General features: G+C 37.4%; 2 protein-coding genes across 2 annotated transcripts; both read left to right on the forward strand.

Moving 5' to 3' along the window:
• The first annotated feature begins 7,403 nt into the window (after positions 1 to 7,403).
• Positions 7,404 to 11,599, forward strand: LOC103403689 (importin subunit alpha-2). Its single transcript, XM_008342529.4, has 11 exons — positions 7,404 to 7,799; positions 7,955 to 8,051; positions 8,168 to 8,259; positions 8,348 to 8,479; positions 8,573 to 8,758; positions 8,849 to 9,012; positions 9,095 to 9,173; positions 9,705 to 9,833; positions 10,331 to 10,458; positions 10,547 to 10,922; positions 11,052 to 11,599. Exons 1-10 carry the CDS (start codon positions 7,590 to 7,592, stop codon positions 10,917 to 10,919), a joined length of 1,590 nt encoding a protein of 529 aa, XP_008340751.3. The 5' UTR covers positions 7,404 to 7,589; the 3' UTR covers positions 10,920 to 10,922; positions 11,052 to 11,599.
• An 8,624-nt stretch (positions 11,600 to 20,223) lies between these two features.
• On the forward strand, positions 20,224 to 21,608 carry LOC103403690 (GATA transcription factor 15). The gene is made up of 3 exons (XM_008342530.4): positions 20,224 to 20,801; positions 20,898 to 21,029; positions 21,118 to 21,608. Exons 1-3 carry the CDS (start codon positions 20,781 to 20,783, stop codon positions 21,373 to 21,375), a joined length of 411 nt encoding a protein of 136 aa, XP_008340752.3. The 5' UTR covers positions 20,224 to 20,780; the 3' UTR covers positions 21,376 to 21,608.
• The last annotated feature ends 3,911 nt before the right edge of the window (positions 21,609 to 25,519 follow it).

The raw sequence follows: 25,519 nt of genomic DNA on the forward strand, positions 1-25,519 counted from the left end.
AATTGGAGTAACCATGGAGGTCTATGTTGACGACATCATAGTGAAGGGCAAGCAGTGATCAGACCACATCGGCAACTTGGCAAAAACTTTCAACATCCTTATAAGATATAAGATGAAGCTCAATCCTGCCAAATGCACATTCAAAGTATCTTTAGGCAGATTCTTAGGGTATCTAGTAACCCAACGAGGAATCGAAGCACATCTCAAGCAAATCTGAGCAATCCTTGAGATAAAATCTCCAACTACCTTGAAGGAGATCTAAAGCTTGAACAAACAAGTAGCCGCCCTCAACCGCTTTCTGTCGCAGTCCACCGATCGATGCAAGCCTTTTTTCAAAGCTATCAAAAGGGCACAATGAGACAAATGAGATGATGAATGCGAAAGAGCTTTCCAAGACCTAAAGAAGTATCTCACATCACCTCCCTTAATATCCAAGTTGGAAGCAGCAAATGATTTATACATTTACTTAGGGGTGGGTTCGGTTTAAATCGGTTCAGTTTTTTGCCAAAACCGAAACCAAACCGAAATTTCCGTTCGGTTCGGTTCGGTTCATTTTTTTTTCTGTTTTTTTCGGTTCGGTTTTTCCGGTTCGGTTTCGGTTTTTTGTTTTTGTTTTTTTTCAAAAAATGAAAAACATTGAAATTTTAAATTTTAACATATCCAACACAATCATAACATAAGCATTCTAAATAGAATCAAAGACAATGAAAATAAACATTTAAAGTTGAACTAAAATCATCATTCAAGTCTTCCAAAGTCCAAACTAACAACCTCACAACACAAAAATCGTACAAATGACTTAGAAAAGTTAAATTGTATGATGTTGTTCAAAGACCAGGGTTGTTTGCTTGTAACTGCATGTTGACAACTTGATTAGTAAAAGTAATGCGTGGGTGGATTTATTTAGTGTGTGCTGGATTCTTTTCCATCACAAATTACCTAAGTAATCTACCCGAAATAGATGTTTATGGATTCTGTTACATGTTATATGAGAGTAGATTTGGAAAAGAAAGCTGGGGCAGAAGTAGACAATGCTATGGAGATAGATGTAGGTACTTCAGGAGGAGGTTTGGTTCCGGAACCTTATATGGGGGAGAAATAATAGGTTAGGGTTTAGAGTTTTTATAGGCCTTTTTTTAATATTTTGAGCTTAAAGTTTGGCAACACATTGAGTTTAGCACATTTTAACTTACAAATTGGGTTTAGAAAATAATCCCAAAACAAATAATTAAATAAAAATAATAATTTAATTAATTCGTTTCGGTTCGGTTTCTAGATCACTAAAACCAAACCGAACCAAAAGAATTCGGTTCGGTTCGGTTTTTTCAATTCGGTTCGGTTTGGTTTTCGGTTTTTTTCGGTTTTCAGTTTTTTGAACCCACCCCTACATTTACTTGGCAGTCTCAGAAGTAGCAGTAAGTTCTGCCCTCATACGAGAAGAGCTGGGGGCCCAACTGCCGGTATTCTACACTTCTAAAGCTTTTCTTGATACGAAAACTAGATACCCGCAGATCGAGAAATTAATTTTGGTGATAGTTGTTGCTGCTCGGAAGCTCAAACCATATTTTCAAGCTCACACCGTCATCGTCATAACTCAACACCCTCTACAATCAATCCTACATGGACCGGATTCTTCTCAACGAGTAATGAAATGGGTGTTGGAACTTGGCCAATACGGCTTCGTTTGTCGACCCCGCACAGCGATAAAGGCCCAACCCTTGGCGGACTTTATAGCAGAATTCACGCCTAGCCTAGGCGACGCAACAGAGCGGCCCAACGACGCCCCAGAGGCAGCTAAGCACACCTTAGCCACGCCTGCTCCACCTAATGGAGACTTCTGGCATTTACATGTCAACGGCGCATCCAACTACAAGGGTTCGGGAGCATGCATGGTCCTTGTCACCCCAAATGGTTCGATGCTCGAGCAGGCGATCACTCTAGGCTTCAAAGCATCCAACAAAAAAGCAGAGTACGAGGCCCTACTAGTAGGCCTCCAAATGGCAAAAGACTTGACTGTGAAGAAGCTAGCAATTCATTCCGATTCTCAGCTTTTCTCCAAAGAGGGCCGGCCACACCCCTATAAATAGCCTTCATTTCTAAAAAAAACCTAAGTCCAACTCTCTTCTAAAATTCTCTAAATTTCTTTAAACATTTTTCCCTCAAATTCTAACTTTGACATCGGAGGATCTCCGACCAAAGCCCCCCTCCATTCATCGTGGGCACGTGAGGCTCTTGACCTTGACCTAAAGTGTTAATTGTTTTACAGGTGCATTTTCGTCCAAGAAAAAGTAAGCGGAAATTTGCATCCACAATCATCATCATCAACTATATTTACAGGCCATGTAGTTTCCACTGCGTTATATATGACTTTCGTAGTTACCTCATATTTATTTGGGTCCACATTCACATTACATGTACTATCTTCTCAGGTTCCACAAATGTAATTTTATCTGAAATAAGTAATCCTTTTGTTTTGCAATTTTAGTACGTTGAGTTAGTCCACCTCTCACCATAGTTCACCAAAATTGTCAAACTAGACATTTTCATGAAAATAAGCAAAACAATAAAAAAAAAAGAAGAAATTTTATGAAAAGTTCTCGGTACTGTTCACTTTAACGAAAAATCATATTTTTATACTAAAAAGTCAATCATGGTACTATTCACTTTACCCTTTATTTTATCCTTATCGTTAAAACTTAATGTTTTCAAGCTCTTTTCATTAGACCATCTCCAACCCTTGGGCTAAAAGCCAAATATTTTAGCCCGGAAAATTTAGCTTTTAGCCCAGAAACAGCTTTTCTGCTCCAACCCTTCTGGCCTAAAATTTTAACCCAGGATTATTAAAGAATGAACTTAGGCTAATTTTTTTCTTAAATTAATTAATAAATAAATATGTAGACTATCATAAATTAATTTTATGAACATTTTAATTTAAAAATATTTAAATTCCGATAAATATTGAAAAATCACTCAATTTTCCACGCAAGCCTTCGACTTTCACCAATCTTTCAACTTTCACCAAACGTTCAATTCACCAACCGTTCAACACCAAACTTTCAACTTTCACCAACCGTTCAACTTTCATCAATCATCCTCTATATAAACACATGTCCAATATTAGTTAAGCATTTATATAATAATTTTAAGTGTACTATGTTGTTATTTTCTAGTAATAAATTTAAGTGTCTTCTTGTGCAAAGTATTTTGTTTACTACATTGGATAAATTATTGAATAAGGGTTGAATTATTGAAGGCATCTATTCTACATCAAAGTGTGGAATAATAAGTACAATAATTATTGAAGGCATCTAGATTAATAGAAACAATAATTAATAAACCACATAAACTTAATACAACTCATGCCAAGCATAAAGCAACATCTTAATCACATGTTCTTAATATGTGATGAACTACTCCAGATACTGCTGCTTTAACCATGTAAAAAAAGGCAGTAGGTCCATTTTGTAGGTTCTTAATATAATACGATTTTATTAACTATTGCAGGTGACACACCCCGTCCCGAAGGAGGGCATGTTGACCGTCACGTGAGAGTGACATAACCATTTACACAGTTCGGAAGCTTTAAAGATACAATTACTAAGATGTAACACCCGAGGGTGAGTCCTACTTTTGTGAATTCTGTCAGAACACCGTTGGATTCCTCATGGCCACCAAAGCTCTGCTATCTTGAATCTGAAGGGGCGCAAAACAAAGTTGAGTGGGTCAGTAAAACAAAGCTTTGCGAAAATCATCTCATTATCAAAACGCTAACCCCTCACTGTAAAACCCGTATACTTTCCCAGAAATATGTAATACGTATACTTATCTCAAAACCAAGCTTAGAAGTAGTGGTATGTGAATTATATGCCATGCCAAAATATCTCAACAAAACATATAAATAGCTCATGAAAAATAATATGTCAACCGGATCCATCTTTGGTGGCTTGTACGGCTGAACTATAGCTCATAATCACTCTCATCAATCAATCTAGCCGGAGTCATCGCAAGTGACCTGTACGGCACTACACTGCACACAAGTTGAAACCCCTGGAAAGGTCTGTACGACTGGGTGAATATAGTTATGCTCACACTATCCTCCCCTAATAGCTATGCGATAAATTGTTAGTCACCTACGAATCGGAACCACCTCTAATAGTCTATACGACTGGGCACCTAAATTGGATCCAATTGTGAGCGTATAGTGCGGGGGTGACTATATATGTACAGGCCTGAATCATCTTTACCAAATCACAATCACCCTAGTGCAGGTTTATGAGTTTTCCATCATATCAACTTAACAATTACATAATTAAATTTATGAACTTACCTGACACTTACCTGTGCGTCCGCAGCACCAATCATGCATGTATGCAATTACTAATGCATAAATAAATAGGCATATATTTTGCATGGCATTTCATATCGCATTTCACTTAAATTGATTTTCTGGGAAGAAATCTCATTTATATAGATATATATACGAAAAACAAAACTGCTCATTCACCTGGAGTTCGCCCTACAACTCCCTAGCACAACACATCAAGGCGTCATGACGATCGGTGCCTAGAATAATCATCAAGACATGCCTCAAAAATCATATCGATATAATATAACTTATATAAAACACGTCACTACGTAGATCGATCCGGAATATCTACAACTCAGATTTCCGATCTAAAACTTCCAGAGATCTACAATATACCTCTAGGACAACATCCTAATATTTCATTACCATTCAACGGTCAGATCTCCGTCAATTGCCAAAACTAAGTTACGGTTAACATTCTATAATATGAACTTACAACTCCAAGTCCGAAAGATCCGTAAATCGGATTCCCGATCCGTAAGTTCCTATAATCCTTAAATATTACGTACTACTACGTATCAAAGTTTGGTGACGATCTGACGGTTGGATCGTCGATTGACCTTTTGGCCTAACCACGAATCGTAACGAATTTAGGTTCAATTACTCAATTTACGTCAATCAATTATCAAAACTGAACCTAGAACATTAAACACATGCTAAGAATGACATTGGCGGGCCATCGGCCACGGGCCGCCGCGGGTGGCGGTCGGCCGCCCCGGCTCGCCGGAAAATCCAACTATCTCCAAAAATTACCAAAATTTACAGAAAGGAAGATCTCAATGAGTAGAGTAAACTTTATACCTGAGGCCAAGGCCAATTTGGCCTGGAAAAGTTCCAATTTTGCCAAAACCATACGAAACCCTAGAAATGGGTGAGTTCCAATTCGTCCTCAAATCAACTCCGCCGTCCCAACCAATGCTTGGGCTTTGTTCTAGGCCTCAAGAGGAAGCTATGGGTGGTGGAAATTGAAAGAATTTGCTTCAAACATAGGAGAATTTTGAACATGAAGCTCGCGGCACCCGTGGGTATTTTCATCCAAACTCACACCTAATCTCCTCAACTTTGATATGGAAATGATAGAGGGAAGGCATATAAGATGATTGGGAGTGGTTGTTTGGCTCAATGCATCGGAAAAATGGGTGAAAACGTCGAAATTTGGGTGTGGGTGCCGCGGGTCGCGGGTGAAAACCCGTTTTCTTCCTTCTCTCCTCCGCTTCTCGCCCTCTCTCCTTTCCTCCTTTCTCTGTTCCGATTGGCCGGTCTCCTCTCTTTCTTCTCCCCATTCGCCAGTCTTTCTCCCTGGTATGTCCCGGAGCTCTTGCCTCTTCTTTGGTTGGGCAGTTTTGCCCAACCCGCTCCTTGCTTCTTCTTTTTCACCAGTCACGCACACATACATACACATACAAAATCTTCTTTCATCTTTTTATTTTTATTTTCTTTCCCTTACATCCGAGCCATCCATTTCAGATTTCCTTTAATATGGGCCATCCAAATGGCACACCAAATTTTTATAATAAAATTCATAAAATGCACAAACTTCAAACTTTAAAATCTTTTTCGTTATAACTCCAAATCACGAACCGTCTACGCCCACGCTTCCGTAACGATGAGTACTACGAGGATATGTCAAGAAAACAAATCTTAGATGGCACGACACGACAATTAACCTCGAATAATGCGTGTACCTCAAAGGGCATTTTGTAAAATCCTTTATTAAAACTTTTAAAACTTTTAAAATCAGGGACGAGCTGTCACAGCAGGGCCGTCTTTGAGGGGGTGTGAGGAGTGCGACCGCACAAGACCCCCGTTTTTTCGGGGCCCCTAAATTTAATATATAACCTTTGAAATATACTAGATATATACCATAAACGTGAGCATATTAAATAAAGCAGTCATAGCCGATTTGGCAGGCGCTGCTTTTGCTATCTACATGTGCACGGGTTCGAGTCCGTGCCTACCTATATTTACAATTATTAAATACGAATGGATACATTTATTTTTAATTATGAATTTAACCATTTATCTTCTAGTCACTATTTGATGGTCATCTAATTTTTATTTTATTTGAAAACCATTTTGTCATCCATATATCAATGATTTGTTTAACACATAAATTTTTCTTAAGATGAACTTTGGATGATAATAAAGAGCAAGAATGATTCTAAGTATAATATTTGAACGGTGATATGATAAGTATATATCCACCATACCATGCTTTTTCTATTAAAAAGTAAGGAGTTTCAAATCTAAAAACATAAGGGATGCATATAGATACACAAACCCAACACACCATGTTTCATTTTTATTTATTTTCTTGTGAGTTATATCAATTTATATACATAAAAATAAAAAGAATAAAAGAAAATATAGCAACCAAAATTTTAGGCCATGTAAGGCCCTGTTTGGATCCTGCACAGAGCCTCTAAAATCTCAAGACCGGCCCTGAACTATTGTACCAAAATTCTGCTTTAAACATGTTTGCCATATTATGTTTGCATTCAGAAGGAAGAAACTACAAGATCAAAGAGATAATATAGACAAGGAAAAATATAAGAAAATTAAACATCTATATTCACTGTCGTTTAGGGTTGCACAAGTCTCCACTATTTCCTACTAGCAGTCGATGCCTTCGCTCTCTTATGCACAAGTCTCCACCGTTTCTTATGTCTAGGGTTTTGCCGTTAGGTTTTCTAATTCCTCAACTAATACATTTTTGGTTTTTTAGTTTTTATTTTTTTTAAATGAAGAGGTATTTGTATCTATTTAAGTAAGATTTTGAATATATTTAAAAGTTTTTATAAAAATTGACATATTTGAAATTAAAAGAAAACTAATGAAAAGAGTTTGAAAACTTTGAGTTTTAATCAAAATGATAAAAAGGTGTTGTAAGTGGATAGTACCAATAGTGACTTTTTAAAGTAAAAATATCATTTTCGTTAAAAGTGAACAGTACCAAGTGTTTCGTTAAAACTTCTTAAAATTAAATTAGAGGCTATTTTTTTTGCTATTTATGATAAATTCTCCTATAAAATCCCGAAAAGAAAAAAATATATAAATTTTTTCAAACCCCGAATCAGGCCTGTAGGAACCCTTCTCTCTCCCTCAGTCCCCCTCTCAGAGAAGTCCAATTTCTAGGGTTTTCTGTTGCTCTCCTTCTCCGTCTCCGTCTCCGACCGCTTGGGAGCACGATCAGTCCCTGTTAGACGTACTCAAATCATACGGCATGTCGCTGAGGCCGAGCGCGAGGACCGAGGTCCGCCGGAACCGCTACAAGGTGGCGGTGGACGCCGAGGAGGGACGTCGCAGGAGAGAGGACAACATGGTGGAGATCCGGAAGAGCAAGCGCGAAGAGAGCTTGCTGAAGAAGCGTCGCGAAGGCCTCCAACCCCAGCAGTTCGCGTCATCTCTCCAGCCCTCAAATCTCGAGAAGAAGGTAATAGTTTTGCTAGGGAATTTTCGTCGCCGATCTCTTCAATTTTGGATTTGAATGGATCCGACTATAGACATTTAGGGTTTTGATTTAATGTTTTGAGCAATAGGGTAAAATTCAACTTATTGGTACTCATGTGGGTTTGCATATGATTGCAGTTAGAGAGTCTTCCTGCCATGGTTGCTGGGGTTTGGTCTGACGACAACAATTTGCAGCTGGAGTCCACTACGCAGTTCAGAAAACTTCTTTCGATTGGTAATTTACATGATTAAGATTTCTTTGAGTTGTTTCCCTTGTGTTTGTGTTTAATGTTTTTAGTGTACATGAAAAATTGGTAGTGTTGATTATAATCTTACTTTTTGAACTTGTAGAACGAAGCCCTCCGATTGAGGAAGTTATCCAATCTGGAGTGGTTCCTCGCTTTGTCGCGTTCCTCATTAGGGAGGATTTTCCACAACTTCAGGTTCGAATTGGGTTCTGTGTTGCGTTGCTATTTATGATTGTCTGTGTTTTTGTTTATTTGTGTTGATGATTTATTTGATTTTGTCTAGTTTGAGGCTGCTTGGGCTCTTACAAACATAGCGTCAGGAACCTCAGAGAACACCAAGGTGGTGATTGAGCAGGGGGCAGTCCCAATCTTTGTAAAGCTTCTTGCTTCTCCGAGTGATGATGTTAGGGAGCAGGTATATTTTGATACTTATTGGCTCTGTTTGTTGGTCAATGTATTGATTGTAATTCACCACATAGATTAGACTGGGCTCTTTCTGAAATTGTAGGCTGTGTGGGCATTGGGAAATGTTGCTGGTGATTCTCCTAGATGCCGTGATCTTGTCCTCGGCAGTGGAGCCTTGATGCCGTTGCTGGCTCAGTTGAATGAGCATGCAAAGCTTTCAATGCTGAGAAATGCAACATGGACTCTGTCTAACTTTTGCAGGGGCAAGCCACAGCCTCCATTTGACCAGGTTTGTGTCTTGCTTTCCACTGGTTGGTATTCAAAAAAGTTGTTTGATTATTCTTCTGGCATCTTATTAACTTTAGTGTCTCATTATTAGGTGAAGCCAGCACTTCCAGCTCTTGAACGTTTAGTTCATTCCAATGATGAAGAAGTCTTGACAGATGCCTGTTGGGCACTTTCATATCTCTCAGATGGTACAAATGACAAAATCCAAGCTGTGATTGAAGCAGGTGTCTGCGTCCGACTTGTGCAGCTCCTCTTGTGAGTGTTACACTCCTGATCTCTGTGCTTTTACTTATCTCTTATGGCCCATGATACTGATGGTTTGTTTTTTTTGTTTCAGACATCCATCTCCTTCTGTTCTCATTCCGGCACTTCGCACTGTTGGTAATATTGTGACCGGAGATGATCTTCAGACTCAGGTATCAGGACCTAGAATTTGTTTTTCACTTACATTTTGATTACTTGTGTTATTTATGAATATGTTTTAGAACCATACATCAATGGTTTTTAACTCAAGGCTATTACCTGACGCAGTTAAAACTAATTATCCTTTTACGTCCGCATACATTTTTCAGTAATTTGAAATTATGGTAAAGAGAGAACCTAATTGGAAAACAATGTTGGTCATGTCATACACATATTGGATGCTAGTGAACATGTCTACAGATTATTTGAAAGTCTGATTAAACTTATTTACATCTTATGCATGTTCAACATATGAATTTGAAGAATTTTTTGTTTTAGGTATAGACCATTATAATGACTTAATGAGAAACAAATCCCTTTGTGGTTGAATCATGGTCATCGTTAGGCTATTAATTGTGTCCTAATTACTAAATCTGATTTTACCTTTATGTAATGTCATTTTTGCTCTCATCTCAATTTGCTATCCATTTTTTTTAGTTTTTTATTTATTTTTTACGATCATGACTTGCAATCGTTTTCTTCAGTGTATTATTAACAATGGTTCACTCCCATGCCTTCTGAGCCTGTTGACTCATAATCATAAAAAGAGCATCAAGAAAGAAGCTTGCTGGACAATCTCAAACATTACAGCTGGAAATAGGGATCAAATACAGGTAATCATTGTAAAATAGGTTATTGTATTGATTCTCCTCACTTCTAATATTGGCTACTGATGGCTTTACACTCTCTTATAGTATGTTCTCAGAGTATTCTTGTGTATTGTTTTATGCATCTTACAATAAATCTCTTTTTTATGAAGTAACAAATTAGAATATTGGGGTTTTCTGAGTGGACATTTTAGCATTTCGTCAGCATCTACTATCCTAAGTTCTTAACATGACATGTCCAATCTAACATTGAGACTGATGATTTTATTTTCCTACTATCAACCTTTTCCGTTTAAGTTTGGGGGAAAAGTGCATCATACTAGTATATGAGAATCTCAGTTTATGTGGGAGCTTTAAGTAGATAACATGCTGCAAGTACGCAAGTGTCGATCGTTTCAATTATCATGTCTTATAGAAGTGACTCTTTTGAAAACCTATCCTTTGCAACTGTGTTCATGAAATTTTCTTATCCATGTTTTCTAATTGATTTTAAAATGACGCAGTCTGTAATTGAAGCTGGTTTGATTGGTCCTCTGGTCAACTTGCTTCAACATGCTGAGTTTGACATAAAGAAAGAAGCTGCATGGGCAATCTCAAATGCTACTTCTGGTGGCACTGCTGATCAAATCAAGTGAGTGATCTCTTAATTTCCTTCTCCGGGCCCTCTTGGTTCTCTAGTATGGGTTCATATTAAGTGTATTTTTTCTTTATGGTGTCAGATACCTGGTTGGCGAAGGCTGTATAAAACCATTGTGTGATCTTCTTGTATGCCCTGATCCAAGGATCGTTACTGTCTGTTTAGAAGGGTTGGAGAACATTCTGAAGGTTGGGGAAGCTGAAAAAGCTGCGGGTAACAGTGGAGAAGTTAACTTGTATGCCCAGCTGATTGATGATGCTGAGGGTCTAGAAAAGATTGAAAATCTACAGAGTCACGACAACACTGAGATCTATGAGAAGTCTGTAAAAATTCTTGAGACATATTGGTTGGAGGAAGACGAAGAGACATTACCAGCAGGAGATGGTACCCAGCAAGGCATCCGCTTTGAAGGGAATGAGGTTCAGGTTCCAACTGGTGGATTCAACTTTAGCTGAAAGGTATGCAAAGCCCATCCGAGTTCGATGTGGTTTGGCGTGTAATGATTGCTGGTTATCCTGAACACGGCGACTGGTTCAACAAGTAATTGTCTCCCTGTTATTTACTGTTTTGGTTTCCGAAAATTTCAGGGCTTTTAATTGAATGGAGCAGAAGTTCTGACGAGGGTCAAGTTTGGGGTCCAGTCTGGTCAAGTTGGAGTGGGTCGGGGGCATCTCGAGTGTCTGGTTTCAGTCTGGTCCGGTGACCATTGTGGTCAGAGATGCCAAGGGTGGGTCAGGTCAGTATATTCTACTATGACCGAATAAGAAGAGATTGAGTTGTGGCACATGACGTTTGGTCGGGAGGGGTCATCATCGCTGCCTCGTACCTTGAAATACTATGCAAGTGTCGTAGAGGCTCGTTGCTGCATGAACAGGGCCCTTGAACGAATGTGCTGGTGAGGGTTTTCTTGAATGCAGCATTGAGTCCGATCTTTTTTTTTTATAATTTGGAGTCAATGGTTTATACTGAGTAATTTTTTTTTTCTAAAGAGTCGATGATTTGTTTTGCCTTGTCGAGTGAATATAGAATTGAACAACTCATTTTCTGGTGTATTACAAGGAAAATGATTAGGGGTGTTTTAGTAATATGACATTGTGCTTATTGTATTATATTCTTTCCATATTTCCAACTTTTACAGCTTGGGCCTTGTTAAGTTTCACCTCTAGATTTTTTGCTTTTGTTTTATTGTTTAGGACAAACGATATTATCAATACTAAAATGTGAAAGAATGAGTTAAGCCTTACAATGGGTTAATTATAATAATTTGGTTCAGATTTGCTTTTAACGAGAATCAAACACAAGTTTTTTAGCTTACAAGTGAAGAGAAATACAACTAGATCGGAGTACGGAGTGTCAGTTTCACCTTTAGTTCACAACTAGTTTCAGCGTCCTCATGTTGTCCACTTGGTTTTGTTAGAGCACTGGAACTCGATGGACATACGCTCGAACAGGGCCATAATACCCCAGCAACGAAGTCCAGCCCACGCTGGCGATTAAGCCTAAGGGGGCTCGAGGGAGAGGCCCGGCACGAGTAGCTGGCCTGAGAGCCCGATGGCTAGGTGACGCAAGGCTAACTTTAAGGCGACGTTAGCTACGTCTATCTGTTTTTTACGTCAGGCGCGTGTGTGGTGGCGCATCATCCAACACGTTTTCAGACGTGGGGCCTTGCCCGGTGGCACTTTTTTGAAATGTTACATTTAGGGAGGCCACGTGGCTTCTCCACGTCTGTTGGATTTCAACGGTTGCATTTTATGGACCGTTGGATTTCCAACAGTAAAAAACAAAATTTAAAACCTTCATTAATTTCTGCGTTGGATTTGAGATCAATGGTCCACATTATTCGCCTTTATAAATTAAAAAAAACAGTAAAAAAATCTGAAATCTTACCGTTGTGCCACGTGGCACAATCTGGAGGGTTGGAATTCAAATTTTTTTTAATCCAACCGCAGAGATTAATTATGTAAATAAAAAATTAATAAAAATATGAAAATAAAAAATTCAAAAATTCAAAAAAATATATTGATTTTACTTTTCCATAAATACATTCTCATTATCTTCTAACTTACACCACAATTTCATATTTTCTCAACTACTTTCAACCACATTCCTATCTTTCTCTCAAAGTTTGAATCCAATTTTTTTTTTCCAACAAAATGACTACTCAAGTAGGTACGAATTGGACGCTTCTTGAAGATGTTGCATTGTGTACTAGCTGGGTTCAAGTTACTCATGATTCGCTTACGGATAATGAGATGCAGTTGCGAGAAATGTGGAGTCTTATTCATACCAATTATCTTGAGAAAATAAGTGGGCAAAGAACTAAATAATCGATGTCCAATCGTTGAAGAATACTCAGCCAATCATATAGTATGACTTGGCACAAGCTAGTAGTAATCTTCGAAGTGGGGAAAATTTAGCGGATCAGGTAATAATATATTATTTATTTGTTTGTACTATACCCAAATTTACATTAGCCACTTTGATTATAATTATTTCTTCTCCCGCATTGTGTAGACACTTCAAGCACAAGCTTGGTATAATGACAAAAATAAAAGCAAAAACAAATCATTCAACCGGTGGGAATATTGGAATATTGACAAAGATTGTCCTAAATTTAGAGTTGTGTCTGTTAGTCCAGAAGTTTTCATGAACAGCACCTATCTACACTCTACGCCCGATCATGCCTCATATGTTCATGAAGATGACGCAGAAGAAGTGCCGGAAATGCCCCCCTGAACAAGCGTCAGGGTCCACCCGTTATCCAATTAGGCCTTAAGGAAAGAAGGCTTCAAAGAGAAAAGGCAGTGCTTCCAAGAATGATTATGCAAAGTATATGCAAGAACTTGCTCACCAAGGTGAATTGACTTTGGCGCGGGAAATGGCTAAATTTGAGGCTGATAAGGCTAGAGAGGAGGCAAAAGTTTTAGTTGTTGAGAAATTATTTCAAGCTAATGAGAGAGAGAGAAAGCTACTTAGGCAAGAAAGGGAAGAGGTTAGAGAAGAAAGAATGACTCAACGAGATTGTGACATTATGAACACACCTTTAGAAGGGAAGTCTCCAAATTCTAAATATTTTTGGAAGTCAGAGAAAGCGGACGTGGTGTGAAGGAGGAGTGCAAGAGAAGCAAGAACAAGAGGAGATGATCCTAGCACGACAAGAGAAGATGATCCTAGCACCACAAATTAGTTAGGTGATGATGATCCATTCACGAGCCCATAATTTTTCAATTACTTTGGGTTGTAATTTCTTATTTATTGAATAGAGTACTTTATGTTGCTTCCAATTGATTGAATTTAGTACTTTATTTAAACTAAGAGTATATTTGTGTTTTGGAATTGTTCATCGTGTCTGGCTCATATTCATCAACAACATCATAATCGTACTCATCTTCCATAATCATGTTATGTATGATGCACGTCATGATGATGGATTAAAGCGACTCTAAATTAAACATTATGGCAACACTCCTGACAATCGCCCAACAAGCTTGGAGGATACCAAAACAACGCTTCACATCATTCCTACACCCCTCTTGATAGCTTGCAAAGTGTTTTCCCTTTGCACTTCGTTGACGTGACACTGTTTTGACAAGCGATGACCACCTTGGGTAAATGTCGTCTGCTAGGTAGTGAGACCCGTTGTACTCATGTCCGTTAACCTAGTACGTGACTCTTGGCGCTTTTCCTTGCAGGACATCGTTGAATACTGGGGATTGGGTAAGGACATTGAGGCAATTTTGAGCTCTCGGAACCCCGAAAAAGACGTGCCAAATCCATGTATCAAATGATGCCACTGCCTCCAAAATGATACTTTTTGATCCTTTTTTGTCCCCATAAGCTCCTTGCCATACACTTGGAAAGTTTTTCCAAGTCCAGTGCATACAAGCGATGCTTCCAATCATCTCAGGAAAACCTCGCATCTCACCCTTCTTCAGAAGCATTTGCAAGTCCATCTCAATAGGTCTCCGGAGGTACTCTGAGGTGTAGATAGATTCGATTGAGGAGCAAAATCTCATCAAGAACTCAAAAATGGTTGATTTCCCCATCCTCGCTATCTCTTCCACTTAGTCTGCAGATACTCTATATGCAAGCATCTGCAAGGTAGCAGTAAATTTTTGCTTATGCAGGAGACCTATAACACCAAAAGCATCATTCTTTTGCATAAAGTAAGAATCATGGTTGCAAACAGTGCCTATGATTTTGTTGAACAAATGTCGTTCCATTCTAAAACGATGTCTAAAGTACGTATTAGGGAATGCACTATTACGGACAAAATAATCGTCCAAGAGATCCTTACCTCGTCGTTGCCTGCTTCTATCAATGTTTGCAGAACGACTGAGCCTGGAGATCTGAGCCATAACTTGGATGACTCGACGGGAATGTGAGGCTCTTGCCATTCTTGCTTCGTCATCTCTTCTTCTACCCTCCTCATCCTCTTCCATCTCATTTTGGGCCACCTGGAGATTGAACATTCCTTTTGATTGGTTAAACAATTCTTCATCTTGCTGATCAATTTCCCACATCATCCTTGAATAAGAAGACATTGTAAAAAGGAAGCAGAAACTATGAATAATGATATAGATTTTAATTTTGGTGAAGAATGAAGCAGAAACTATGAATAATGATAGAGATCTTGAGAAAATTGGTGTGAGATTTCTGAGGATGGATGGTGCATTATATGGAGGTTTTAGAAATGATTAGGTTGTAGATAATGCCATGTGGCATGCCGTCATTTGTTAAAAATCTGATCGAAATCTATCATCAAAGATTGTAAACAGATTGTGACACGTGGCGCGATGTGATTGGTTAAAAATCTTATCGAAATCTAACTTTAACAATTCTGAAAAGGTAATGACATGTGACACGACGAAATTGGATAAAAATCTTATCGAAATCCATCACCAATAATTGTTTTTTCAGATAATGACACGTGGCACAATGAGAACAATTAAAGATCTTATCCGAAATTACAAATAAAATTATTTTAAATTTTTTTATAAATAAAAAAATACTAATATTTTATTGCCATTGACAAGGCTATTCAGTGTAGGGGTGAAGATACAAAAGACAATTACTATTTATTAAGGACAGTTACTCTTCACTGGATGAATTAAATAGTGAATAACCCTATGAGTCATTTGCAACGGTAAAATTGCTCTTAGATGATCTTTGAAGCACGGATACGGGAGCGGGGATTCAGAGCGTGAAAACATGACACAATTTGCTCTTAGATGATCTTTGAAGCACGGATACGGGAGCGGGGATTCAGAGCGTGAAAACATGACACAATTACCTTATTTTGTTCCCTAATTTATGGGGCCATTAATCTAATTTTCTTTTTGTGTTGGGCCTTATAATTTTACATATCAAAACTAACAGTAGAAAGAAGGTAATTACATAGATGGTCAGGTAAAAGTAAAAACATGATACAATTACCATTTTCCATATTATAAATACACAAGTGTTTGTAGATATCGAGAAAAAACTGAAGAAAGGCTATCGCTTTACACAAAACCGAGGGTTTAGGGTTTTAAGGGGAGAGAAAATCCAAACCAGCAAACTAATATTTTTGCTGCGATTTTATTTTATAAATAATGGTAAGGAGATTAAATTTTTTAAATTAAATTGCAAACTAAATGATGTGTCTTGATTAATAATATATCATTTACAACCACATCATTTTCGTTTATAAATTTAATTTAAAAAAAAATTAATCTCTCTAGCATTACTTTTATTTAATTATGACCCTTGCTTTTTCTATTATTTTTATGCTTTTGTGGGCGTGTGAATTGTTGTGATGTTCTTTCCCTGCCTTTTTCAGAAGCCCAACTTTTCATTTTCTTGCAATTTGCACCAGACAAAGTGCAGAAGGAGAGCGACTGTTTGGGCTCGCTTTTGAATAGTAAAAAACCTCTCTGAATTTGTCTGAATGGTAAATAAATAATCTTCTATGATATGAACACCATTGGGAATTTGAGGATTGACCGAGCTTATTAGCAGTACGCATGCAGATTCTGCAATATATAATTGGGATAATTACATTTTTACCTTTGTATTTTGAGGCAAGTAACAATTTGCCCCATGTCTTTTGTAATAAGACATACCGTTAAGTTTCTAAATGTTACACTACTGACCTTCGCTCAGTCAAACTATAACCTAACGTAGTTTCCCAAAAAAAAAAAAAAAAAAAAAAAAAAACTATAAGCTAATGCTATTATTTTTAAACAATACAACACTCAGTAAGCTTATCTTTTGCTTATATTAATGTCATATAAGTTATTTTTCATCTTTATTAAAGTTGTTATTTGTTGTCCATATATAGCCCAGTGTTAATCTGTTTGTCATGTATACGGCTCTATGCAGGCAAAACATGGGTCAACTGTCAGACTAGACAAAAATGTAGGAATTTGTAAAAGGTTAATAGAAGTGTCAATTATCTTAATAAATTGTCCAAAATGTCACTAACCTTTGAACTAAGGTTCAATTGGATTAATAGCCCCGTGGTGACAGGGTAATCGAAAAATAGTCTATTTAGCAGAAGAAAAAAAAAGATTTAAATTCGTGTGGTGGAATCTATTAGAAGGCGTTTGTTTGACCTCACTAAGTGTTATTGGACTAGATTGGACTAATTATTAGTCCAATCCTGTGTTTGATATCACGTCGGACTAGTGTTAATGAGACTGACTAAAGGCTTCACTAAACGTTGTTAGCGGGAGTCCCCGAAAGCCATGGGACAAGCTAAGAACTGCCTCTCTCCACTCTCTGTTTCACTCTCTTCGACTCTCTCCTTCTCTCTCCTTCTCTCCTTGCCCAGTCTCCGACTCTCTCGTTCTCTCTCCTTCTCTCCTTGCCCAAAACCCAAAATCATAAGACCTCATATCTGCTTTTCCCGTGCACATCTCAAGTTTATCGCCGAGCTTGCTGTCGAAAGGCAGTGCTTCTCTTCTGCTCAGATCCTCGGCTTCCTCAACTCCCAATATCGCTCTTGACCATCACCTTCATTCGCCGGGACATCGTCGGCAAACTCCACAATGCCAGCCAAAACCCAGAAACAAAAAAATACTAATCTGCCAAAACCCAAATGAAATTCAGAAGCTTGTGAAAAATCCTGAAAAAAAAAAACCCACATGACAAATCAGAAGCTTTTTTTAGAATGAATGAAAAAGAATTGAATTTGATGATGAGGGAGAAAGTGGTGAAAAATAATGGGATTTGGTGATGAGGCAGAAAGTAGAAAGAGTCAGAAACCAGTTGGACGGGAAGGAGAAAAAAATGAAGAGCATTCTAGAGAGAGGGTGTTCTAGAAAGGAAAAGAAAAAAAGAGAAAGAAAAAAAATGTAAAAGATAGAATTAAATATTATTATTTTAGTTCTTAATCTGATACTATATCAAACATTTCACTAAGTTAGTCCAGTTTAGTCTAGTCTAAGCCAGTCTAGCCTAGTCCCTAAAGTTAGTCCAGTCCGAGTTAGTCCGCAACAAACGCACCCTTAGGAGTTTAGGCTCAAAATTGAAAATTTTGTTAATTCTCTGTTAATTGTTAGTACATGAGGCTCACATATGACTCTATGAGGCTAAAAAGGTGACGTTAGTTTCACACATAAGTCTCACGTGTTAACAATTAACATAAAATTTCGTTTTAACCTCATACATATGAGCTTATTAAATCCCTTTTAACCATATGAGCTTCCAACTATCCTACCACCACAGCAAAAAACAGCAAGAAACGGAAATGAAGAGTTGGATAAAAAAGTTGGAATTAGGATAGCAAGCAAGTAAATAGGGAAATGTGTGTGGTGTGGTCCAGGATTATCATTGGGTTGTGGTGCAAATAAACAAAAGGTGGCCCATCACCATGACCTCTCATTTTCCTTCGTAATATCATATAACATTTTATATTAAAATATTGTCCGTCTGGCAAATTTTTGTCTCTTGTTTCCTTCCTATCAATGGGAATTAGATCCTCTTCGGCTTCTCACTGGAGATCCAGAAGATCAATGAATAAGCACTCATAAAAGATCGTAAGGTCAAAATTAAATAATTTTTATATTTTTAAAATTAAAGCAGTCTCATTTTACATAAAAAATATATAAAAAAAAAATGGTAGCCGCACGATCTTTGATGAACGGTTAATATTCATTGATCTCCGGAATCCCAAGTGAGGGGATCCGGAGAGGGACTTGGATCCTTTCCTGAGCCCAATGAGAGGATCCTCTTGAACAAAGAACTTGGGCCGTTAGATGAAAATTCAACGGCTATAATTATTATAACTTTAAAGGGATTCCCTTATTTGTAGCCGTTATATTTTCATCCAATGGCCCAAGTTCTTTGGTCAGGAAGATCATCTCCTTGGGCTCAGGAGAGGATACAAGTCCTCCGAGGATCTAATTCCCTATCTATGATCTATCTAATATCTGTACAAGCCTTGCCAATAGGGATCAAAAGAGGTCCTCTTTGGTCTTTTCCCTTCGTTTCATCCAATCTTTTTTTATTGGTTTGTGATTAGTGTGAGTTTTGGTTTGGTTTGTGATTAGTGTGAGTTTTGGTTTGTGATTTGTGTGGTAATGGATGAGATTAAGAGGATAATAAAGCTCATCTTTTACGTGTGGCCTTGAGGGAGCTTACTTGGTTTATCCAGGGCCACTCGCCTACTTTGTTCAATAGTGACTAGTTCTAGAGATATCCCCATGCTTCTTCAAATTCCTCAACCCTTTTACCAAAAACAAAAAAATTATGTATTGGGTTCCATGAGTACTGCTACGTAGATCATATTTATGTATTACATTTTGTATAAGATGTAACATTACAAGTGATTAAAAAAAAACACATTTTTCAGATTTAAATCACAATTTTCTTGCCATTGCTTTACCATTACCTCAAGAGAATTTTTATTTTTTCACAGTTGCAACTACTAACCATTGCAAAGAATTCAATTCTTACCGATTATTACTCAATACTCAAGTGGACTTATCAAGTGTATTGAGAACACGACCTCGTATGCAGAGTGTAATAATACAATTGATTTGAAACTTGAAGAAGAAATTTTCATTTAATTGTATTATAACTCTTAGTGTAGCAAAACGTGTTCTTATCATACTAAAAAGTTTCTCAATTACTTGAGGTTGAGAAAATTTGTCTATATTTCAAATAAATTATCCCGTAACTAGGTAATTAGTAACTCCCATCATAATTTAATATCCTTTGTAGGAAGCAACGGGAAGAAAATTCAAATTCCAAAACTCATATTAAATTAGAAACTAGAATTAGAAATGGCATTGAATGGCTTCCCGGCAATATTCAATTCACTTAACCTTAGTATATAAATTCAGTTTATATAATACAATAATAAATGGATGGAAAATTGAAGGGATCCCATTGAAATTAAAACCCAAAAAATGAGGTGTCATGCTTTAAAATCAATTTTAATTTTTATTATTTATTTTTGGTCATCTCATCAGCATTAATTTATTAAGTTTTACAGAAATTTGGATTTGCCGCCAACTTAAAACGTGTTTTGAGCCCCCCAATCTCAAAAGCAAGTTTGACCAATCAGACGGTGCAGAACCAACAATCTCTCTGATTCAGTCGTGGCTCACTCCCGCCACAATCTCACCACCTCATCACGCATTCCCCTCTTTCTTTTCCAATTTCCATTTAACCCAACAATAATTATTTTAATTTAAAATAAAAAATCCAAATCCCATATCCAATTTCGGAATGTGGCGCCCTTTTTATTCCCCCTCAATTCACCAACCTTTTGGCGCGGTTGCCTCCCGTTGGATCAAATTTGTGGTTTCTTCCCCAACCGTGGGTATTTTCGTCATTTCCGTTTACCCGGGCTAGGGTTTCGCGTCTCATTTATATAAGGAGGCGATTTTCAGATCAGCTGCGCGGCGCGTTTGAGTGTGTGTCGGTTTGATTCCTCATTTTTCCTTCTCGCTGCGCCGCTCTCTCTCACTACCTCTCATCCTTTCTCTCTCTACCTTCTCTCACCGCATGTCGGTTTAGTCTGAGTATTTAGCCTCATCATCCCAATCACCACACGCCTCCATTACTAGCCTCCTCTGTTTTGCTCGCTCTTTTTTCACTGTGCTTTTTCGAAAAGCTGCTATAAGCACTTTTGGTCTCAGCTTCTGAGTTGTGATCGATCTCTTTCCTTCTTGTTCCTCTGTTTTTTTCCATAGCTTGGGTTCTCTGAGTCACTAAAGTTTCTTACTTGACCAGAAACCATTCGATCAAATTGATCGCTACCCAGTTCGATTTCCTACTCGTTCTCAACTGGGTTTGTCTCAGATCTTCATAATATCTCATACAGAATGTTGGATCCAATCGATAAAGTGAGTTTATTTGACGCAGAGCTTTCATTTGATCTCGGTTTTTATATTTTGATCCGGCTAGTTACTGATCGGATCGGGTTTCTGTGTTTTATGCAGGGATCGGAGTCGGAGGAAATGACTATCAAAACCCCAGATGCCGGTTCCTCGGAGGAAGGCTTTAAGAAAACCTGCGCCGACTGTGGAACCTCCAAAACCCCTCTGTGGAGAGGCGGTCCGGCGGGCCCAAAGGTCATTTCACAACCAATAGGCCCTTGATTATTTTTTAAATTCCTCTTTTGGGTTTTGATCTGATTCGTGTATTGTTTGTGTTTTTCAGTCTCTTTGTAATGCGTGCGGGATCAGAAGCAGGAAGAAGAGGAGAGCTATTTTGGGATTAAACAAAGAAAATCCCAACGATAAAAAGGGCAAGAAGAACAAGCAGCTCGGCGACGGCTTGAAGCAGCGGCTGTTGGCTTTGGGAAGAGAGGTTTTGATGCAGCGATCGACGGTGGAGAGGCAGCAGAGGAAGCTCGGCGAGGAAGAACAAGCGGCGGTGCTGCTGATGGCCCTCTCATATGGCTCTGTCTATGCTTAGCCTATGTTCGGATTAATATTAAGCTATAAGTAATAAGTAATTAATTAGGGAGAAATGGCAATTCTAACCTCCATTTTTCAGTGTAATTTCACCCCCACCCCTCCCGTTTTCTTGCCTCTTTTATTAGTGGAAATTTACTTTGTTCTTTATTTTTGAGAGTGATTGAGCAAATGTAAGAATTTTGGAAGATCTTGTTCTAATTTTGCTGACATAATTCTACTAGTTTCGGTGTTTGATGCTGTTTTCTCTAAATTTATTGTATGTGGATTTTGCAAGAATTTTTTGTCGCTTTCATGCATGTTTCCCCTTTTGGCCCATCAACAAATACTAACCCACCAAGCATAAAGGTGGAAAATGAAAGCTCTCTCGTATTGGATGGGAATGTTTTCCTGCAAATTTTCCTTTTTGTTCTGTTTGGCAACTGAGAAAATTGGGTGAGAGTACAAGACTTTCGGAGGGAATTGAAAGATCATTTGGTACTTAAAAAGGGCGGAAGGAAATGAATTTTATGAACAAGTAGAGGGAAATTCAGAATAAGATTTGATCTTTTCTTGGTTTCTAGAGGGAGAATTAGATCAAGTAGAGGGAAATTCAAAAGATTTTAGTATTCTTAGCAAGTGTTGACTGTATGATGCTCTATGCGACTTTTCAGGAAGATGCAACAAGAAAGAAATATCCATAGATAATTTAAAAAAAATCCAAGTTACGGGGCAGGGGATTTGAACTTTTAGTCAACTTGATCAAACTTATCAAGTTTAATCACCCCGAACGAGCACCTGTATATTAATCAACTCGAAACCATTTAGCCTAAGGTGATAGCCCCTAAAGTTAAAAGTTATAAAGTTATATTTGGCTTCAAAAGTTATATTATTTCTAATGCATATTTTGACTTCTAACTTTTAACTCTTATGCATTGGACATAATTTGAACTCAAAGCTAAATTTTTGTTTTATTTTAAATTTACTTCAAATCATAAATTAATATAACGCATACATTTTATTTTATGACATAAAAAACCATCATCGGCGTTCTCCTCGGGGATTCAACAAGTGCTTAACTATAATCAAATTCATAATGTGATGAAGCTAATCGGGTTGAATGTACCCTGAATGAAAAGATCATTTGATCCGGACCGTTAAAATTTGATCAAACGGTTACAATTATTATAATTTTTAGAGAGGTCCCTTGTTTGTAGCTTTCGGATCAAATTTCAACGGTCCGAATCATTTGATCCTTAAGCTCAAATTATTGGGATCCGGAGAGAATTCGGTTCCTAAATAGATAAAGCTGGCCATCAATATTTGAAACAATTATTTTTTTGTGTAATACATGCTTTGGCGACTTCAAAGTCATATACAACTTCAAATTTTCAGATGCAGAGGAGAGTGATTAAGTCAAATATGAAGTCAAATATGAAATCAAATATGACTTTTAACTCTAAATTTTTTAACGCATTGGAGAAAGCCTAAATACCAAGTTAATTAGATGGAAAAAGGTGATTAACAAAAAGTATGAAATGCAGTGTCATGCATGCATGTAATTACTAATTTAGGTTTGATCATGATTGTTATATGATGAAGAAGCTAGATCCTTGTAGCGCCATAACTATTGGTGAAGAAGCCATTACTAGTTAGTCAGACTCATAATACAAAGACAGGAAATCAAAGGCTGGTACTTTTCTTTCCAAAAGCTAAATCCTGCAGTAACTTGTTTTATATTGTGAGCCACCCTATCAAGAAACGACGCCGTCACTGCCTGCCCCAGGCAGTACCATGTACTAATTTACTCCTACGTGCGTGTATATAGAAGGAAAAACTTCCTTCGTTACAGAAGTTGAGCAGGATAATACTTGAATACAGTTTAAGTTCTTCTTCTTCTTCTTTTTTTGTATTTTTGTATTTTTTTTTATATTTTTTGAGAATGTTTGACTATCTAGATGTTTCGGGTTGACCTACACAAGTTGCATTTAATCTGCAATTGTAACGTGAGATATGTTAACTTGTTTCATGTAAATTAATATTTTGTTAGAGTAAAAAGTAGAAATATAGAGAATAATCTGAATGATGACTTTGAGGTATGACTTGAATCGTTTTCTTAAAGTGTTATTTGCCCCCACTCGAATGAGTTTGCTAAAGGGTTCTTGACAAGTCACTTCCAGGAAACAACAAAGTATGAAATATTCGATTAGCAAAACCGAATTGCTAAAGGGTTCTTGCCAAGTCACTTCCAGGAAACAACAAAGTATGAAATATTCGATTAGCAAAACTGAATTGTATTCCCTTAGAATTAACTAAAAAGAAATTGTATGAATGTGATGGAGAGAAAAGAGAGCAAGAAATGTAGAAATAAATTTCTGAAATTGTGTGTTAAACATTATGCTACAATAGGCATTTATAGGCATTAAGGCACCCGTTCATCGAGTCATTTCATTTTAGTTGAAGATATACAACTCTTCTTAAAAGTGTTGATCCAAAAGACATGTCTTCTATTTAGAATTTTTAGAAAATAAATATTGACTAATTATATCTATTAATTCTACTCATACAATTTAAGTAAGTATCATGTCTTTTAACCAAAACTTGCGACCATTCAAAAAGTATACAACCCTAAAAGGTTGAATAAAACACAACCTTTTGTAAGGTTGCTGCCCTTTCTGTGCGCACACACACATGCTGCACAACGCAGCCAAATCATATATATATATATATATAATTTATATATTTATTACTGAAATCTCTAACATATTTTCCTTCTCATATTGTACATTTTGAATTGAAAACCACGAATGCTTGCACACAATGTATAAAGATTATGCGCTTGGGACGGTTTGTTGTTGCCTAAAAATGTTCCAAGTTGACCATCTAGCTATTACGAGGAAGGAATGAAACGGTGAGAAAATTTGGATGAGCAGTTTTTGGTTTCGATTCGTAATGGAGCAAGAATGAAGTGGTGTAGGAGGAAGCAACGAAATGGCGAGAAAAGAAAATATGCATATGAATGAAATGGTGTGGAAGCATTTAGACTTAGTCTACTGAAGAGACAGGGGTATTTTTGTCATTTTTGTTGTGCAAGCTAAAAAAAGAGGGAAGGAGGAGCAGTAAAACGGGAGGCATTTCCGTCTTTAAACTGTATTTAGGAACTATGTTTTTCTCATTGCGCTTTACCATATATAATTTCCCTGTTTTGTGACTTATGTCACGGTGGACATATATACATACAAGACTAAATCTATCAAAAGAATTAGTACAATATGTTTAAAGCTTAAGCGCAACAGCCAAATATGTTTCCCTTGAACCAATTGAACTAAACGCATCATTTTAGTGTATCTCCAACAAAATCGAAAATACTCAATTCATGTTGAAATTTGTCACATAAATAACACATCTAAGCAACTGTTCTGTAATTGTGATCGTCATGTATGGAGAATACTTTGAGTGTGGCAATACATGTTAGATGACGTGAAAACGCATATGACAAACCATTTGGCGAACGCATAAAAAACGCGGCTCTACGAATGAAGCCACACAAGAATGCAAGAGGGTCCGGGTCCCCTCCACTCTCCAATTCCCTTTCTTTCTCCAGAAAAGGATCCTTGCCGGATCATTTTCCTGGGGATCCGGAGGATCTTATGATCATAGATGTTCATCGTACATCGTGTGGTCAGTTTTCATTAGGTACTATTTATATTTAATTTTAAATTTTAAATTTCAAATGATTTTTGACTGCACGATGTACGATGAACGAACATGATCACGGAATCCTCCGAATCCCCAAGAAAAGGATCGTCGCCGGATGCTTTTACTCTTTCTTCGTTAAACATGATCGACCCCTTTGCACTACGGGGTCCCTCAAACTGTGAAATGCGCCTCTTGTTAAGCCCAACTAAAAAGACTTTAAAATTTGAGCAAGACGTAAGGGTGAAAATGAGATCGTGGTCCAAGGCATTTTATTCTGCAGTGGTTCAAGCTCAAAGCTCAATGTTTTGAGACAATCCCAAGTTTTGTGTTATAGAAAGATAGAAGTGGGCCTTATTCTTGATGATCAAGAGGCCCAATATTAAACCTTTGCACGTTTATATGGAAAAGGTGAAAATAGTGAAGCTTTCATAATATCCAAATTGTCATTTTCTTATTAAAATTTCAGA

The sequence above is a fragment of the Malus domestica genome, chromosome 16 (genome assembly GCF_042453785.1).
Source record: "Malus domestica chromosome 16, GDT2T_hap1".
Classification (NCBI taxonomy): Eukaryota; Viridiplantae; Streptophyta; class Magnoliopsida; order Rosales; family Rosaceae; genus Malus; species Malus domestica.

Bases quoted from the DNA above. Each gene is read 5' to 3' on its own strand.
- LOC103403689 (XM_008342529.4), top strand. From the start codon at position 7,590: ATGTCGCTGAGGCCGAGCGCGAGGACCGAGGTCCGCCGGAACCGCTAC. The intron at 8,260-8,347 runs GTTCGAATTGGG...GATTTTGTCTAG, and splicing joins AGGATTTTCCACAACTTCAG to TTTGAGGCTGCTTGGGCTCT. The intron at 9,013-9,094 runs GTGAGTGTTACA...TTTTTGTTTCAG, and splicing joins CGACTTGTGCAGCTCCTCTT to ACATCCATCTCCTTCTGTTC.
- LOC103403690 (XM_008342530.4), top strand. From the start codon at position 20,781: ATGTTGGATCCAATCGATAAA. The intron at 20,802-20,897 runs GTGAGTTTATTT...TGTTTTATGCAG, and splicing joins TGTTGGATCCAATCGATAAA to GGATCGGAGTCGGAGGAAAT. The intron at 21,030-21,117 runs GTCATTTCACAA...TGTGTTTTTCAG, and splicing joins GCGGTCCGGCGGGCCCAAAG to TCTCTTTGTAATGCGTGCGG.